Source organism: Melanerpes formicivorus, unplaced genomic scaffold (assembly GCF_026170545.1).
Source record: "Melanerpes formicivorus ecotype bairdi unplaced genomic scaffold, bMelFor1.0.p_v2 SCAF_1, whole genome shotgun sequence".
NCBI lineage: Eukaryota > Metazoa > Chordata > Aves > Piciformes > Picidae > Melanerpes > Melanerpes formicivorus.
The window spans coordinates 40,345,241-40,364,266 of NW_027142353.1; the positions used below are offsets into that span (position 1 = coordinate 40,345,241).

Below are 19,026 nucleotides of genomic sequence, written 5' to 3' on the forward strand. Positions count from 1 at the left end.
TACTAATGACTGTCACTAGTAGAGCCATCCTGTCACATATCTAGAATGAGAAGCAGTTGTTTCTATGCCAATGACATTTATTAAATTAGGAAGACAATTTTTATTTTTCAGTGACATACAGTAACAGGCTGTAAAAGACCCTCCTTCACTGAGTTCTCTGGAAGAAAGCAGCAGAAACTTGTTGGAAACAACATCAACAGTGAGAAGGCCTTAAGAGAAATGAAGCCAATAAATGTGACATGTTTGAGAAAATAATTTGGAAGATATTGTGAAGATGTATTTCAGTTAGTGCAAAAAGGCACTTCACACCTGTTCCTTCTAGGACAACTTTTGAAATGCTGGCAATTTTAAACACAAAAACTTTCATGTTAGGTGTCATGCAAGGGGCATAATTTTTACATCATTTTAATATAGGTGCTAAAGAAAGTCTTATAAAGGCAAAAGAAATGTAACATTGCTTTTGTCAGAATAAGTTTTCTAACACTGATGTTGACACACTTCACAACAGGGACAAGCATGAGCACTTAATCCACATAATGGTGATGGAAATAAGTGATAAAACACATCTCAGAAAAAGTGAAAGAAAAAGTAAAGACCATCACCTGCTGCTGGCGTCTCCTCCTTGATCCAGCATCCTCAGTCTGATTGATTTGTACTACAATGTATTCCTCTATTTGCTGATCAACTACATCTGCTACAAATGGGCCTCCTATGTCTAACTTCAACAGAGCAGAATCACGAAAATCAGTCAGATTCATAGCTGTCAATAATCTTGTTAAGGTGCAATTTTCCAGTAAAAATTAGAATAGACTGCACAAATTTGGGCAGGGGGGGAAGGAGAAAATATTAGTCATTTACATTCAAAAATACATTCTGCAGCTAAATTGTTTATGAAACTATAAAGAGAACATAATAGACATCTATTTCTTCACCAAGTAGCACTGTCTTGTCGATGTTCCTAAGGATCAGGAGGCTCAGGTTCTGAACCCACAGGTTCAGAACAAATACATCTCTTCATCACTGGTTACTTTTGAGATTACTAGCACTTTCAGCTGGTGCTGTATGTGTACCAAAGCTTCAAAATAATATACAGAAATAGAATCATAGAGTCAACAAGTTTGGAAAAGACCTCAAAGGTCATCAAGTCCAACCTGTCACCCAACACCTCATGACTACTAGACCATGGCACCAAGTGCCACATCCAATCCCCTCTTGAACACCCCCAGGGATGGTGACTCCACCACCTCCATGGGCAGCCCATTCCAACACCTAACAACTCTCTCTGTGAAGAACTTTCTCCTCATCTCGAGCCTAAACTTCCCCTGGTGCAGCTTGAGACTGTGTCCCCTTGTTCTGGTGCTGGTTGCCTGGGAGAAGAGACCAACCCCCTCCTGGCTACAATAACCCTTCAGGTAGTTGTAGGGAGCAATAAGGTCTCCCCTGAGTCTCCTCTTCTCCAGGTTAAACTATCCCAGCTCCTTCAGCCTCTCCTCATAGGGCTTGTGCTCCAAACCTCTCACCAGCTTTGTTGCCCTTCTCTGGACACATTAAAGAGTCTCAATGTCTTTCTTAAATTGAAGGGCCCAGAACTGGACGCAGTACTCAAAGTATGGCCTAACCAGTGCTGAGTACAGGGGCACAATGACTTCCCTGCTCCTGCTGGCCACACTATTCTTGATGCAGGCCAGGATGCCATTGGCCTTCTTGGCCACCTGGGCACACTGCTGGCTCAGGTTCAGCCAGCTGTCAATCAGCACCCCCAGGTCCCTTACTGTTTGTCAGCTCTCCAGCCATTCTGACCCCAGCCTGTAGTACTGCATGAGGCTGTTGTGGCCAAAGTGCAGCACCCAGCACTTGGACTTGTTGAATGCCATCATGTTGGACTCTGCCCATCTGTCCAGCCAGTCAAGGTCCCTCTGGAGAGCCTCTACCCTCTAACACCTGCTCCCAACTTGGTGTCATCTGCAAATATACTGATGACTGACTCCATCCCCTCATCCAGATCATCAGTGAAGATATTACACAGCATGGGGCCCAGCACTGATCCCTGGGGGACACCATTAGTGAATACACAGAGATAAAGAGAAGTAAGGCTCTTTAAGTGCTTGTCCGAGGTTAAAAGCTGTATGATTAGCTCAGCAATCTAAACATCACAGAATTTGCACACAGTGGAAACTCCAAACACAAGGAAAACTAAACCAGAATCAACATTCTATTCATACCAGAGGATTAAATTTTCATTCAAAATTCTACTCACATTTTTTTCAAACATCTGAAAGACATGTTAGCAAGCTCTTGTACAAGTACTCCTCTTCTAGCTCTCTTGTCTACAGAATCACAGAATGTAAGGGGTTGGAAGGGACCTCCAGAGATCATTAAGTCAAATCCCCATGCAAAGCAGAATCTCCTAGGGTAGGGTGCACAGGAACACATCCAGGTGGGGTTTTTAAGTCTCCAGAACCTCCCTAGACGCTGGACACACTGTCTTTAATGCACTCCAGGATACTGTTAGCCCACTTGACCACAAGGGCACATTGCTGTTCCATGAAGAACTTGCTGTCCACTGGGACTCCAAGACCTTTCTCTGTGGTGCTGATTTCCAGCAAGACAACCCCTAGTCTATACTGGTGCCTGTTGTTATTCCTCCCCATATGCAGGACTCTGTACTTTCCTTATTGATCTTCTTCCTTTTTCTCTTCAATAGCTAGTACAAGGTGTGGCCAAACTCTTTTCCTAGTCTGATACATAACTTAGAAGTCAGTCAACCATGATCCACAAGTCCTTTGGAACTCTGGCTCTATTAATCCAAATACATCCAGGATTACATAAACATAGCATTGTATTTGGCATAGTTGAGCAAGCAACAACCCTGCAGGTTTGTGGAAAAGGGATAGCCTATGCTTTTAAACCTTTCTCAGTCCATTTGTTAATATAACTGGGGGACATTGTAGTTGTTCTGCTTCTACCTGTGACCAGACAGGGGAAGGGAGAAAGGAAAAAAAAAAAAGTGCAACATCTAAGAAGGGGAAGAAGAGACTTGATTTTACACATATATGTTCTGTTGAAATCATGCAATTTAATCATGTTTGAGTGTATTAACAGTTTTAACATCCAGGAATTTAAAAAAAAAAAAAAAAAAAAAAAAAAAAAAAAAAAAAACCTACCAGAAGAATTTTCCCAGAAAGACATTTGGTTGCCCACAGAACTGAGAGTTTAACAAGAAAAAATGACACAGTACAGTTAAAGAGGTCTCAGGGGATGTCTGTGACCCGCTTCCCAGTGAGCCCCAGCAAGGCCATCCATGGTAGACCATTCTCTAATGGGGAAAGCTTTGTGGTCTTCATCTTTTAAAGAGCTGTTGCATCTGTCCACATTCCCAGCACAAGAAACAGATCTAGAGAAAAGAGACATTTCTCTACTAACCCAGAAAAGACATTCATTAAGGATGAACCTCCAAAGCATCTGTTTCTTTAAAGGAATTACACAGGAAATAATTAAAAAAAAAAAAAAAAACCAAAAAACCAACAACCTCAGATGCAGCAAATCAGGAGATCAACTCCAGTCAGAAGAATTGACACACACAGCCCTTAGCAAACATAAATACAAATTACAATAGTACAATAGTTCTCTTCTGGTTCTGAAGGTCTTAAGGTAATTTCACATCACAATTTTTCTGTGTCCTTCTCAATACAAATTCTTAAATTCAGCTGGAATTTTAGCTGTACTTTTAATTAGAGACATTAATTGTGCCTTCTAAAAAGCCTGCTGGCCTGAAGTCATTAAGCCCATGATTTGGGAGACCTCTTGACAGCCTGCCTTTTATTAGGAGTGTAGCCAGTAATTTATGCCTTGAAAAGCTTCAGGTGCATATAATTATGACAGCCTCCTTTTAAGTCATACCTTTAAAATAAATCCTGTCATTACCTAGGTGACACATTCAGGAGCTGTTATAAAGGTCCTTAAAATTAAAAGTGGAGAAAATTAAACCTTATTTTCGAGAAGAGTACTTCTTTCTTTCTTTTCCTATAAAAATGAAGATAATTAAGAAGTCTTTGCACTCATTTCTGTGCATTTCTAAAACCAACAGAAAGAGCCCTAGCAAAACAGGTTCTCCTTTGATTTCAAGTGGGGCTGAACATCATTCACCCATCTGCACTGAGGCTCTGAAATCTCATCAGAGTCATCTTTCTCTAAACAATATTTAGAGGCTGTTATAACTCCATTGTTAGACTGAAGCAGATGATAGCCTTTATGAAAGGTGATATCGAAATAAACCAGAAGAAATCTTCAGCCATGCTTATATGAATCAAATTGTGATTTGTTGTTTTGGGGGGGGGGGGGGTGTTTTTTGTTTGTTTTTTTAATCCAACTGTTCTTCAGAATGTTTTTGTTCTGCCTTATCTTGGTTTATATTTCCCTTAAATGGACAGAATGTGATTTCCTCTGTATTTTAACCATTCAGATGTGACTAATCTTTGGGAAAACCACCTTTTTATTTCTAGCATGACTTTTCTTTTCTGTAACTTATGCTGGGACTTTTTGTATTTTCTGAACTTTTTTTGTAATGCAGCCCCCAGTGTGTGCCTTTGAAGAAAAACATCTCCTTGACAAGATTTACAGTCAGAACTATTATTTTTTATTTCACTTCAGCTAAGCTGCCTCATTTTTATGTAGTTCTATTCTTGAAATTATATTACTGCTGTGAATTATCCTGTCAAGGGATTTGGGTTTGTGTATGCTTTGTGCACCATTACGCAGTGGCTGTCTGTATTTAATTCTGGCAGCAGGCTGGGTCCACTGGTCAGAGCAAAACCAAGAGCTGCTTTTTCTGATCTCAATTTTCTGAATAGTTGCTCCTAAAAGGTGCTGAAAGACGTGCAAGAGTCCTCTCACATCACTTTGCATTTTTGTAGCTTATGTTCATAACATGATGGAATGGGATGCAGTAGGTAAGTAAATTGTTATTCATCCACAGGTTGTATTTCTGTGCTGTGGACATCTGCATCAGATTTGGTTGCTCCCTTAAAACCAGTGAGAAGAGGATGCTTTTAAGACAGAATTCATTACTTCATTTTAGACCCACCACACAAAGATGAGAGAATTCACTCCTGTGAAGCATCAATTCTATTAACTATAAAGATTGCCTAGGATGACTAACTCAAGTGAAGCTGAGTCACTTGCTAAATACCAAGTCCCTGCTCTACCCTCTACCATGCCATTAATTTGATATATACAAAGTCAGAAGAATAGTCATGACTGACAGAGCTTCTCTGGTATATTTATATATAGAAGGCTGACTTTATGCGTTCTTTAGCTTCTACTTGTATGACATACTCTGCCTACCATAAAACATACCTTAAGAGTACCACATCTATTATTTATTTTTCATCAAATTTCTTTATGTACTACTGATCCTGATTTATAATCAAGTCACTCATGTTAGTTTCTGTAGGATATTACCATTTTAAAGAATTTATTTTGATTAGGTCTTAGAACCTGTTTTTACATTTTGTCCTTAACTGAGATTATTTCTGTGCACACTGCAGTTTTCTCTTTCAGTGTTCTATCTCTGTTTATATCTTATTAATTTGTTTTTACACCTTCCCTTCACAGTGTACCAAGTTGAACAACACACTTTTCTATACCTGAATAATGCTTCATGACTTTTTTTTTTTCCCTTTTTTGAGTGTCAGCTCTCTGGTTCCGTTTCTGTCTACAGTGGACCCATCCTTTTTCTCTGTGTTCCATCAGTTCTAGAAGTGTTTTGAGTCCTTAATAAATTCTTTGTTCTACAGTATTTTCTCAATGATGCCTTGAGATTCGTCTTCTTTGCCTGCCTCTTCATGTGGTTCTGGTTTTCATACATCTACTTAGCAGTTTGGACTTTGCCTGCAGGCTAAAACACTTAGCAGATTTCCAACAGTATCAACAAACAAATAATTTTTTTAATTCATTCTGCAAGGAAAAATGACAGAGGAGGGTCTGACAGTAGGAAACTGGAGCTACAAAATAAATAAAAATTTCAAAGGGGAAAAAGAATTAAAGGAGTTATTTTATTCATTAAGTTAATTCATGCTCCCTAGGAGAAGAACCCATTTTTAGAACCTCCGTGGAGACAACAACAACCAAAAAAGCTTGCTAAAATCTGACTATTTTCTTTGCATCATATTTTTTCATTCTATATATACTTCTGGTTCAGAGTGTAGGAAAGGTGATTTTTTTACTGTCACTGATGCCCATGGTATGATTACAAATTTTCCTAGTAGCATTTGTTTGCTCCACAATTAACACACTTGAACCAATCTTTCAAACTCATCCAGATTCAGCAACAAATTTGAAAAGGTCAGCACATTTACTTATCCTACATCTTCTCAGCCTAGAACACTGTCAACTGACATTCCTTTTCACATGTGAAATTGTTCTAATTAGTTCACCTGAATCAAAATGAAATGAGAAATATGGCCTATGATGTAAGTTTCCTTGTATTATTGCTATTGACATACATCCGCTTTCTGAATTTTAGATCTTAAGCCTGTAGTAGATGTGATGAAATCTCTAAGAGCTATTGAGGAATGAGGTAAGTCAGTGAAAATGGCCACTGATAAGACAGTTTGGTATCTCTGGTTTTGTTTGATTTGGACTGACCAGGGACTCATTCAGCCATAACTTGAGATGATGTTGTTTGTGGGGTTTTTTTGTGAGTTTTATTTTCTACATGAAGACCAAGTAAGTAAGGAACCCTCCACACAGTATTGTGTAAAGAGGTACCTTGCAAACTGTCAGCTTTTGCAATAAAAATTTTATTGAGGAGATATCAAACACTTAAATCAAACAAGCAAATCAGGACTGAAAGGCGTTATAAAAATGCAAGATCCTTGGCCAGACTCAGAAATGATCCACTCCCCAGTTATTATGAGGTTTCAGGCCCAAAAGAAGGAAGTTCAGACATCAGGCTGAAAAAGGAAAATTAAATTCCCCCACCTAGAGCGATCTAATTTTCCCTCACCTATAACAAGAACTGCCACAAGTACATAGGTTGAGATGGAAGTAAACAAGGTTTTTACTCTAAATCTTGTCAGGGACAAAGTGAAAATGGAAATTCACAGTTCATCCAGGTAAACATGAGACCCATTGCATGAGAAATGTACTGGAATAAGATGTACCTTTTTTTATAAAAAGAAAATCTTTCCATTATTGTGAAGTGTAGAAATAGCAATCATTGTAGCAAGTACAGTGATAGAAACAAAGGAAAGAACACAGAGTACACTTTTCATTTCAGAACATTCTTCAAGTCTGAAACCCTATGTAAGCTGTGGAGAACAACAACAATATTTCTCATTCACTCTTTGGTCAAACAGTTAATGGAGAGAAGTTACCTGAAGGTTTGAATGGCCAAATAGTCAGAGAACAGGGTACATTTAACTAATCTAAAAAATGACAGAATTTATTTAGACTTTATATCTCTTCCTCTGTTTTTATAATACACTGTCCAAAGGCTCATCGTCTTATTAATTATTGATACTTCCCAGTTAATGCACAGCCTTTGAGCAAAAGATCTGAAAATTAATGTTTCACACATTTGCATCAGTAGAGGTATTGAATCTTGTTTCTTGAAGAAAAGAGTTCTCTATCCAGGCTTCAATATAAACTTAATTCTTTCTGGTATAATGGAGCTGACTGACAGAATTTATAAGCAAATGAATCCCAAGTGTTGGTGAAATGGAATAATACTATCATTGTTTTTTTAAAAAGTATACTTGTGTTGGGTGCCAATGGGGAAATCAGTATTAAAAATAAAACCACCAAAACCCCCACAACTTACAGACTCCAAAAGCTTCTATTAATTCACAGGCGGCAAGATGTTTTCAAAAACTGCAGCCAACACACCTCGGTGATATGTGACAGGTTTGTACCCATGAGGATGGGCAAAGTAAAGGGAGATAGAGTAGGCTATATAGGGGAAAAAAAATAATGGGAAGAAAACCAACTAGAGTAAATCCAAGCAAGATATAAAGGTACAACAATATAAACAAATGACCAAGTGGAAAAGTGACAAAGAGATGTTACGTGAAAAACAACTCAGCCTCGCACCATCTGATACAGGTGTCTCACAGCACAAAAGACAAAGTCCTGCCTCTGAGTAAGCCTATGATCTAATGGGCATGAAAGAAAAAACACAAACATGTGACAGCAGGATGACAATGGATATGAAGTCCAAAGGGGATGACACGATTTGTTTTTTAAAAATATTTTGAACTTTGTTTTTATTGTTCTTGTGTATATAGATGTGTTGTATATGCATGAGCACACACCCCTAAAAGACACATCAATGTATTTTTGGAAATAAATAAAAATGAGAGGAAGTGATTTAAAAAGAAGAAAAAGGAAAAAAATATATAGATATGTTACTACCCCTTCAACACTTATTAATGGCTTTTGAGGCATAAACAAGAGGTAAAATTGGCATCACATGAGCTAACAGACTTATTTTCCACACAATGTAGTCTCATATGGTAACCTCTAAGGGTTTTGTGACAAAAAAAACTACTACAAGCACACCTGCCAGCCTACCATGTATTTCTTGCAGATATTTGGAGAGCAGCACCTAATGTTCACTGGGAATACCATGGTCTGTCAGCCAGCATAAATCATATATTCAGCACTGCTCTGTGGTTATCATTATCCAGATCTAGCCCAAGAGATTAATATTTTCTTCACAATGTAACAAAGTGGAACACAACCACAACAGTTTACTTCTGTACAAATGCAGACAAGCAAAAATAGTGAGATAACACTCAGAATTGCTTGTGCCTTTTCCAAACCTCATTTAGAATAGAATAGAATAGAATAGAATAGAATAGAATAGAATAGAATAGAATAGAATAGAATAGAATAGAATAGAATAGAATAGAATAGACCAGGTTGGAAGAGACCTTCAAGATCATCACGTCCAACCTATCACCAAACACCACCTAATCAACTAACCCATGTAACCAAGCACCCTGTCAAGTCTCCTCCTGAACACCTCCAGTGACGGCGACTCCACCACCTCCCCGGGCAGTCCATTCCAATGGACAATCACTCTCTCTGTGTAAAACCTCCTCCTGACCTCCAGCCTAAACCTCCCCTGGCACAGCCTGAGACTGTGTCCTCTTGTTCTGGTGCTGGCTGCCTGGGAGAAGAGACCAACCTCTGCCTGTTTACAACACCCCTTCAGGTAGTTGTAGAGAGTAATGAGGTCACCCCTGAGTCTCCTCCTCTCCAGGCTAAGCAGCCCCAGCTCCCTCAGTCTTTCCTCATAGGGCTTGCGTTCCAAGCCCCTCACTAACTTCGTTGCCCTTCTCTGGACTCGTTCCAGCAAGTCAACATCCTTCCTAAACTGAGGGGCCCAGAAATGGACACAGGACTCGAGGTGTGGCCTAACCAGTGCAGTGTACAGGGGCAGAATGACCTCCCTGCTCCTGCTGGCCACACTGTTCTTAATGCAGGCCAGGATGCCATTGGCCCTCCTGGCCACCTGGGCACACTGCAGGCTCATGTTCATCTTACTATCAACCAGCACCCCCAGGTCCCTCTCTGCCTGGCTGCTCTCTAGCCACTCTGACCCCAGCCTGTAGCACTGCATGGGGTTGTTGTGGCCAATGTGCAGAACCCGGCACTTGGATGCGTTAAATCTCATGCCGTTGGACTCTGCCCATCTGTCCAGCCTGTCGAGGTCTCTCTGCAAAGCCTCTCTACCCTCTAGCAGATCAACTCCTGTCCCCAGCTTGGTGTCATCAGCAAATTTACTGATGATAGACTCAATGCCCTCATCCAGATCATCAATAAAGATGTTAAAGAGGATGGGGCCCAGCACTGATCCCTGGGGGACTCCACTACTGACTGGCTGCCAGCTGGATGTGACACTATTCACCACCACTCTCTGGGTTCGGCCATCCAGCCAGTTCCTAACCCAGCTCAGAGTGCTGCTGTCCAAGCCATGTGCTGACAGCTTGGCCAGGAGTTTGCTATGGGGGACGGGGTCAAAGGCCTTGCTGAAGTCCAGGTAAACTACATCCACAGGCTTCCCCACATCCACCAGGCAGGTCACCTGCTCGTAGAAGGAGATCAGGTTGGTCAGGCAGGACCTGCCCTTCCTAAATCCATGTTGGCTGAGCCTGATCCCTTGGCCATCCTCTAAGTGCAGTGTTAATGCACTCATGATGACCTGTTCCATGATCTTGCCTGGCACTGAGGTCAGGCTGACAGGCCTATAATTCCCTGGCTCATCCAACCGGCCCTTCTTGTGGATGGGCACCACGTTGGCCAGCTTCCAGTCTTCTGGACCTCTCCTGTGAGCCAGGACTGATGAAAAATGATCGATAGTGGCTTGGCCAGCTCACCTGTGAGCTCTTTCAGCACCCTAGGATGGATCCCATCTGGTCCCATGGACTTGTGGGGATCCAGGCGGCTGAGCAGATCACCAACTACCCCATTTTGGAACAGTGGAAAACTATGCTGCTCCCTGGCTCCTTCTGCCAGCTCTGGAGGCCAGCTGTCTGGAAGACATTCTGTCCTGCTAGTAAAAATTGAGGCAAAGAAGGTGTTAAGTATCTCTGCCTTTTCCTCATCCTTTGTTACAATGTTCCCCTCCGTATCCACCAAGGAGTGGAGGTTGTCCTTTCCCTTCCTCTTACTATATACACTTTCTCCTTGACCCTTCTGCTTTAATTACCTTGAAAAATAAGCACAGTTTTGCTGGATCACTCATATTTTTCCCTAGTTCAGTGACCTCAGGTAAGGAATAGAACATCCAGCTCACAACACATATGACACAAACTCCAGGTTTGTCAAGAAATGGGAGTGCTGCATTCTGGTGACTATTTGAGTGAAAGCACCCTGAAGCGATAGGAAAAATGTAAGATATAGGAACACCTGTTTCTGATCAAATTCCAGTCTTACCAGCACATCTCTGAAATAAATAAAAGGAGTAACTGGTTGGAGAATTTATTTGTGCAATGGAGCAGCTATGGTTCAAACCCACAATCTGTGGAAATAGAGGAAATCCTTAAGCTATGACAGTTGACTAAAACTTGAACTTAAAGACACCCTCATTTGATAGACTGGGTCATGGCAGATCTGGTGCTGTTCAACAGTGCACATATATGGAAACCTTTGACAGCAGTTTCAAGGAGGACAAAAACACTGATGTGAACAGGATATTGATGGCAGTGTGCAGATGAAATTTTCACTGGTACTACTAAATATTGGCTTGATTTCCTCCAAAAAAGGAATCTTACCTTTTTACTACAAATGGCCCTCAAGCACTGTCCCTTTTTCCTTCTCTACCATACTGATTATTATATGTTATCGTGCCATTATTGCTGACATTGAGAATGCTAACAATCAAATCTTTTAAAAATGGATTGTCCCTGCTCAAAGCCATGGAAGTACCCAGTTAGACAGGAAAAAACTGCATTTAAAAAATTCATCCTGCCACATCTTTTCAAAACAAGATACCTCCCAGAAGTTTGTGAAATATATAGAATAATAAACCAGGTTGGAAGAGACCTTCAAGATCATCGTGTCCAACCCATCAACCAATCCAACCTACCTAAACAACTAAACCATGGCACCAAGCACCCCATCAAGTCTCCTCCTGAACACCTCCAGTGATGGTGACTCCACCACCTCCCCAGGCAGCCCATTCCAATGGGCGATCACTCTCTCTGTATAGAACTTCCTCCTAACATCCAACCTACCTCCCCTGGTGCAGCCTGAGACTGTGTCCTCTTGTTCTGGTACTGGCTGCCTGGGAGAAGAGACCAACATCTGCCTGTCTACAACTTCCCTTCAGGTAGTTGTAGAGTGCAATAAGGTCACCCCTGAGTCTCCTCCTCTCCAGGCTAAGCAACCCCAGCTCCCTCAGTCTCTCCCATAGGGCTTGTGTTCCAAGCCCCTCACCAACTTCGTTGCCCTTCTCTGGACTCGTTCCAGCAAGTGCACATCCTTCCTAAAAAATGTTACAGAGCACAGGGCCCAGCACTGATCCTTGGGGCACACCACTAGTGACTGGCTGCCAGCTGGATGTGGCACCATTCACCACCACTCTATGGGCTCAGCCCTCCAGCCAGTTCCTAACCCAATGCAGTGTGCTCCCATCCAAGCCATGGGCTGACAGCTTGGCCAGCAGTTTGCTATGGGGGACGGTGTCAAAGGCCTTGCTGAGGTCCAGGTAGACTACATCCACAGGCCTCCCCACATCCACCAGGGGGGTCACCTGATCATAGAAGGAGATCAGGTTGGTCAGGCATGACCTGCCCTTCAGAAATCCATGCTGGCTGGGCCTGATCCCTTGGCCATCCTGTAAGTGCTGTGTGATTGCACTCAGGATTACCTGTTCCATAATCTTGCCTGGCACTGAACTCCCTGGTTCATCCAACCAGTGCTTGGCCAGCTTCCAGTCTTCTGGACCTCTCCTGTGAGCCAGGACTGATGAAAAATGATCGATAGTGGCTTGGCCAGCTCACCTGTGAGCTCTTTCAGCACCCTAGGATGGATCCCATCTGGTCCCTTGGACTTGTGGGGATCCAAGTGGCTGAGGAGAGCTCCAACTATCTGCTCATGGAACATAGGGAAACTATGCTGCTCCCTGGCTCCTTCTGCCAGCTCTGCAGGCCAGCTGTCTGGAAGACGTTCTGTCCTGCTAGTAAAAATTGAGGCAAAGAAGGTGTTAAGTACCTCTACCTTTTCCTCATCCTTTGATACAACATTTCCCTCCATGTCCACCAAGGAGTGGAGGTTGTCCTTGCCCTTCCTCTTGCTATTAATGTATTTATAGAAGGACTTTTTGTTGTCTTTCAGAGCAGAGGCCAGTTTAAGCTCCAAATGTGCTTTTACCTCCCTAATTTTCTTCCTACATGATCTAGCAAGATCCTTAAACATTCCATGGGTTGCCTCACCTCTCTTCCAAAGATGATACACCCTCTTTTTTTCCCTTAGTTCTATTAAAAGTTCATTACCCATCCAGGCTGGCCATCTGCCCTGGCAGCTCATCTTCTGGCACATTGGCACAGCCTGCTCCTGTGCCTTCAAGAGTTCTTCCTTGAACCAGGTCCAGCTCACCTGGACCCCTTTATTTTTTAAGGGCTTTACCCCAAGGAACCCTCTGAGTTAGTTCCTTGAGTAACCTGAAGTCTGCCCTCTGGAAGTCCAGAGTGGAGGTCTTCTTGCTGCCCCTCTTAGCTTGACCGAATACTGAAAACTCAATTATCTCGTGGTCACTGGCCCCTAAACACCCTCCTACCACCACATCACCCACCAGCCCTTCCCTATTGGTGAAGAGAAGGTCAAGCATAGCCTTACCCCTGGTAGGCTCACACAGCACCTGGGATATGAAGCTGTCCTCCATGTGCTCTAAGAACCTCCTAGACTGTCTCCTCTCTGTTGTGTTGAGATCCCAGCAGATGGCAGGCTGGTTGAAGTTGCCCATGAGAACAAGGTCAGGCGATCCTGAGACAACCCTAAGCTGCCTATAGAATGCTTCATCAACATCTTCCTCCTGGTTGGGTGGTCTATAACAGACTCCAACCAGGATGTCTGCCTTGCTGGTCTTCCCTCTAATTCTTACCCACAAGCACTCAACCCGATCATCCCTAATCTCCATCTCAATGGCATCTAGTGCCTCCCTGATGTACAGGGCCACCCCTCCACCCCTTCTTCCTTGCCTGTCTCTCCTGAAGAGCTTGTAGCCATCAATTGCAGTGTTCCAGTCATGTGAGTTGTCCTACCATGTCTCTGTGATGGCAACTACATCATAAATTTCCTGCTGCAACAAGGCTTCCAGCTCCTCTTGTTTGTTACCCATGCTTTGTGCATTAGTGTACATGCACTGCAGCTGGGCTGCTGGTTTCACCTCTGACTCAATCTTATCACCCCCAGACTCTTGCCTGGGGGGACTAGTTTCAGCCCCTTCCCCCTTCAAAACTAGTTTAAAGCCCTGTCAATGAGACCTGACAATTCCCTTCCCAGAATCTTATCTATAGGTGAATCATTTTTTCACACTGACAACGTGGGCAATTTATTTGAAAAAGTTGTTGTTTATTTGCTAACTGAATGTTCATCCCACAAAGACTTTTCACATTCAGGTCTGCATTCACCCTCTATTAATCATGTTTATTTTAGGTTATTCTATTGCTTGTTCCTTTGAACAATTGCTTGGCAATCTGTGGACATTATTCACTAAGGAGCAAAATTGCATGGAAAATTTGTAAAGGAATCTGCATCTCCACTGCAAAATATCTACAGATCTACAATTCCATACACATAGCTAGGCTAAGTCATTTAGGAAACATAATCGTGAGTCATCGGGTTTTCTGCTTTTGAGGGAGTTCACTGCATAGCATCATAGTCCAAATACACACGACAGTTTCAGTTAATGACTGGTCTGGGGTGCAGTTTCTGTAGTCAAGTGCATGTCATAACCATGGTCCAAACTACTTACTAGTCCTTCATCCCACAGGGTCTACAGCCCACTTCCACACTCTTGGCATCATGCAGAGTCTGGACCAAAAGGCTATGCCAAAAGGCACATCAGATAGGTGTCATTCAGCCTAATTTGCATAGGGAGCACCCTTGTGGCCTGCCTCAAAGGACAAGTCTAAGTGCAGCCCAGGCTCTGAGGACACTTAGTATAAGATAGTGAATACCCACCCAATTGAAGAGTTCATCAGTGAAACTTCAGTTTAGTTTTAGAGGTGTTTTTTTCAATGAAAGAAGGATACAGAAGCTTTCCAGAGGTGATACAGCCAACATTTGCCAGGATGTACTTTGATCTGGATAAATGCCAAACAAGATCTAGGGCAACAAAAAATCCCAAAACATTCATTAATAACACAAAAACTGAAAAATACCTGCTAAGCCTATCTTAAGGAAGGGTCATTCGAACTGTACATTAAATTGGAAGAATATTGTCAGGTATGTTTCCACCACAGCTGAAAAGCTGCTCCAGAATACTTTAACAAGGTCAATATTCTTTCTATAAACTTACTGCCAAAGTCATATATTCAATGAATTTTATCCAAGTGTCTCTTAAAACAAACGTATAAGATAAAGGATCTATCCAGAAAGCACACCTACATCTGAGAAAATACTGTCATCTATTTTGTCTCTGATACAGAAATGTGGTTAACCAAAATAAAGGTCCTCACAGCAGCTAAAAGATAAACTCCAAATTTCTGAAATGCTTCTTAAGTCTTGCAGACTAATATTTTGCCAATTTTGAAAATTTGGGTAGAGAAGGGAGCATTCTGGCAGACCCATTTGGGAGATGCCTACCTCCCCATGTTCTTCTGCCTTTCACATCTTATAGTACTGGCATTACTGGTATACCCTTCCCAGCACAGCTTTCCCTATTAATGTTTGTCAGGTATTATCCAGTATCTAAAGACTCACCCTAAATTCAACATGCAGCCATGAATGACATACAAATTTGAGTTTAAGCTGCCTTCCCTGCTAAAACTCAACTGCTTACCCTATCATATTGTCCATGGTGCTGGCTAGTGCACCCAGCAGTGGTCTGATTAGATATGAAGCCCTCCACAGTATTGTCTTTTTTCGCCATTTCGACCCCATCCTTCAGGTATTGTTTTGTTAACTAAGGCTAAATGTCTGTCACAGCCCATTTTAAACTAATTCTAAAGAAATGGGAGGCACATGAGGACTGTAAATTCAATACTTACAGAGCAAACAACTACAAAGACAAAAAGGCCTGAAACTTTTAGGAATTTTAGACAGCATCTGAAACACAAGAGATATATATTTATTATATGAGTAGTGTAAAACTAATATTTTCTGTTCTATGAATACTTCTGACATTTCAGAAACATTACAGAAAACACTTATGGGTGATAGTATACTACATCAGGGTATGCACACCACAACTCACTCAGCAGGGTCTTGGGAAACCTCAGTGACTACAAAAGCTCCTTCCCTAGGTCTGCTGCCAGCTGCATCTTATTGCACAGGAAGGAGGTTTTACCCCTTGAGAAAGACAGTGGAGGCTGCAGCATGAGCTAGTGATGGGACCTGAAGCCACTTCTCCAGTGCTGCTCTTAGCCCCCAACAAAGAGCATCATCAGCTTGCCCAGGTCTCTCCCAGAGAGACAAAGCAAGGTGGCATAGCCAGGCAGAAAGCTCAACTTGCTTCATAAAGAGATGGTGTCAGTCAGGAATGACTTCATCAAAACCAGACTTCTAATATACATCCTGAAAGGAAAAGATGGTTTGAAGACCAAAGTAATCTTTAATAATCTCCTGGGTTTAACAGTGTATCTTTGAACACCAATATATAGATCATGAGCATCTGTACATAAACCAACCAGCGAAAGTAGGTATTTTTTCCATAGCAGATCTGTGCCCTTTGAAGGAATGTCTGTTTCTGGAGATGTGATGCCGTCAAATTTTCTAAGTGTCACAGCTTACTACTGAGGGGGTTAAGCAAGAATACTCTAAATTAAAATGTGAATGTTGAAATGTATGCTCTCAACTAAGAAATCTTAATAGTTAGAACTTCTAAATTACTGCTTTTTAAAGTCCTACCATAAAAGGAAACTCGTAACCTATTTTCTGGCTGCCCTTAAGAATGTTGCACAGGTATCTTAATTTACAGAACTCTTTTTGGTGATTTGCCCTTACTACATCTTTTCATTAATTGAAGGCATTGACATTCCTATCCTATTTTTTTTTAAAGTAAACATTCAAACATTACTTTTCAGACAGAATGACAAATGTAAGGCTTGATTTAAGCTCATTGACATGCAAGAAGGAAAACATTTCAAGTTACCAGAATATAATTAAATTGAGAAGAAAACAGTGCAATAAATAATTGCATTGACATGCTATAGAACAAAATATTAAAGCAGAGTAGTCTGAAGAGAGTCAGAAATAATTTCAATCACAGAGAAAATAAGTCACTAAGTCAAGGTCATTGACCAACAGCAACATAAGTGACTGGAGACCTTTTTTTTTTTTTAAATTATTTTCTGAAGATTTCTTGTTTTATAGATTCTCCAAATGGGCAGAGGAAAAAAAAAGCAGCAGCTAGTAAAAACATGTTGCCACAGAGAAGCTAGTACAAAGGGATTGCTTTATCCTATGAAATAAATGTGGTGAAAACCTTAATAAAACTTTGCACAATATAAAAATCTAGAGAAAGAAGAAAAAGAGAGGAAGGAAGCCAGTAAGATGGTTTCTTTCACAAATTCCAGGTAGCCTTGCTCTACGGAAAAACAAGGTGGTAGAGAAGGGAAAGAACATAATAAGGCTTGAAAAGAGAGGAATGACAACAAAAGTAATTATCAGCACCTCATAACTGGCAACTTCTTATGATACTGTGTGATTATGTAAAATACCTAGTGCCAGCTTAGTCATGCATCCTCTATTGTGTTTGTCTATTCTCTTCCTATCTACATTACAATTCTATTCTGGTGGTTCTGAGAATTTATTATGTTATGACTTACTAAACCGCAGTCCAGACTGGTTTAGTTGTAACACACATTTTCTGCTTTGTACTTTTAAAATATCATTTATAACATTAATAACAACAACAATAATACAAATTATTGTTGTGATGGTTTTAGGCTATGTCTTTACAATTGTTCACAGATCTTGTACAGAAAGTGGTAAAATGTAAACAAATCACTATTGAGTGCAGAAAGGAAAATAGTGATAGTTCTAAACAATCCCACTGGAGAGTTATCTCCCATAAGATTTAGTTCACAAAACCATTTCTCTCTTCTCTTGCTTCTTTGCTCTGGGAGAGATACTATCTCACTTCTGCTTGACCCTGGTTCCATTGTTTTGGCTAAGTTCTAACATCTCTCTGCTTCTTTCTCTTGTCCCTTTTGTGTACAGGTGGAGTAAGGTGTGGCAGGGAGGCAGAATCTATTAACTTCCCCTGGTCAAAGACCAGGGTGGTCCTTGTGCTGCTCATTAGTTGTAAATACCTGTAAATATTGTAAAAACTGTATATTTTCTACATATTCATTGCATTTCATTGTAGATTGTAGTTTTGCTTGTAAATACAGCTTTCATTTGCTTCCAACTGAGCTGGTCTGGAAAATTTAATGTTGGGGGCAATTTTGAACCCACCACATTAATGAAAAAAGAAATAGCAATGATTTGATTTTAAGACAAAAAGATACATCAAAACCCATCAACTAAGCCTTTATAAATCCATAACCACTTGTCTGTAAGTAACAGAAACTCATCTGAAGGAGCTAGCAAGATAGAATGAAAAAGCTTTTGGAAGTGGTTGTTTATTAAATCTATAATTCAGAAGACTCTGTTTTCAGTCTGTTTTCATTTTGTATTAGAGAAGCAGCACTTTTAATAGCTTACAGTTGAGAACTGACCAGTAGTTGATTCATCTGTGGTTTGCAGTCTGTCTCCATAGTACTAATCTGGCACAGCAATGCTAGTACAAACCCTGTGCCAGATCCTGCACTGATAAATGCTTCCAGCACAATCCTACCTGACTTCACTTAGAAAGACATGAAGTATAACTATGAAAGATTTCACCCTCTGTTTTAAACCAAATGATTTTTAGCCTGATCCACACATGACATGGGGCAATTTAGCTCAATTTATTTATCACAGCTGTTATGCTGATTTACAACAGGCAAGAGAGCTGGCTCCATATGTACAACCAGCACTATAGTAATGAAAATACTTTGCTGGAAGTTCTGTCAGAAAACTCCACTACCCTCCAGGTTATAAACTGGAAACAATGAATTCTATGCTCCTGCTTGATGCTTTTGTTTCATCAAATAGCAGAGAAAGCTATGGCAAGCATGAAGAAAAACACCTGCCAAACTTCTTCACATCTGCTCATATTGCACTAATTTCAGCCATTGAAATTCTCCTGCTCCATTTGCTCAGCAGCAGTGCAGGAGAGCAGCATTCCACACAATACTATATACATGATGAAAGGAGGAAAACAATTGTCCAATGATGAGCTAAAACAACATACAAATTGGGAAAAGATAC

At 41.1% G+C, this 19,026-nt stretch overlaps 1 protein-coding gene across 1 annotated transcript in view; it reads right to left on the minus strand.

The window, feature by feature from the left end:
* OCA2 (OCA2 melanosomal transmembrane protein) overlaps positions 1-19,026 on the minus strand; it is a 221,053-nt gene that overhangs the window by 139,156 nt on the left and 62,871 nt on the right. The window contains exons 5-7 of the mRNA XM_068140672.1: positions 15,720-15,777; positions 14,763-14,835; positions 603-760 (exon numbers count right to left, since the gene is read on the minus strand). Of these exons, the coding sequence (XP_067996773.1) occupies positions 603-760; positions 14,763-14,835; positions 15,720-15,777 (289 nt within the window). The remainder of the gene's footprint in view (positions 1-602; positions 761-14,762; positions 14,836-15,719; positions 15,778-19,026) is intronic.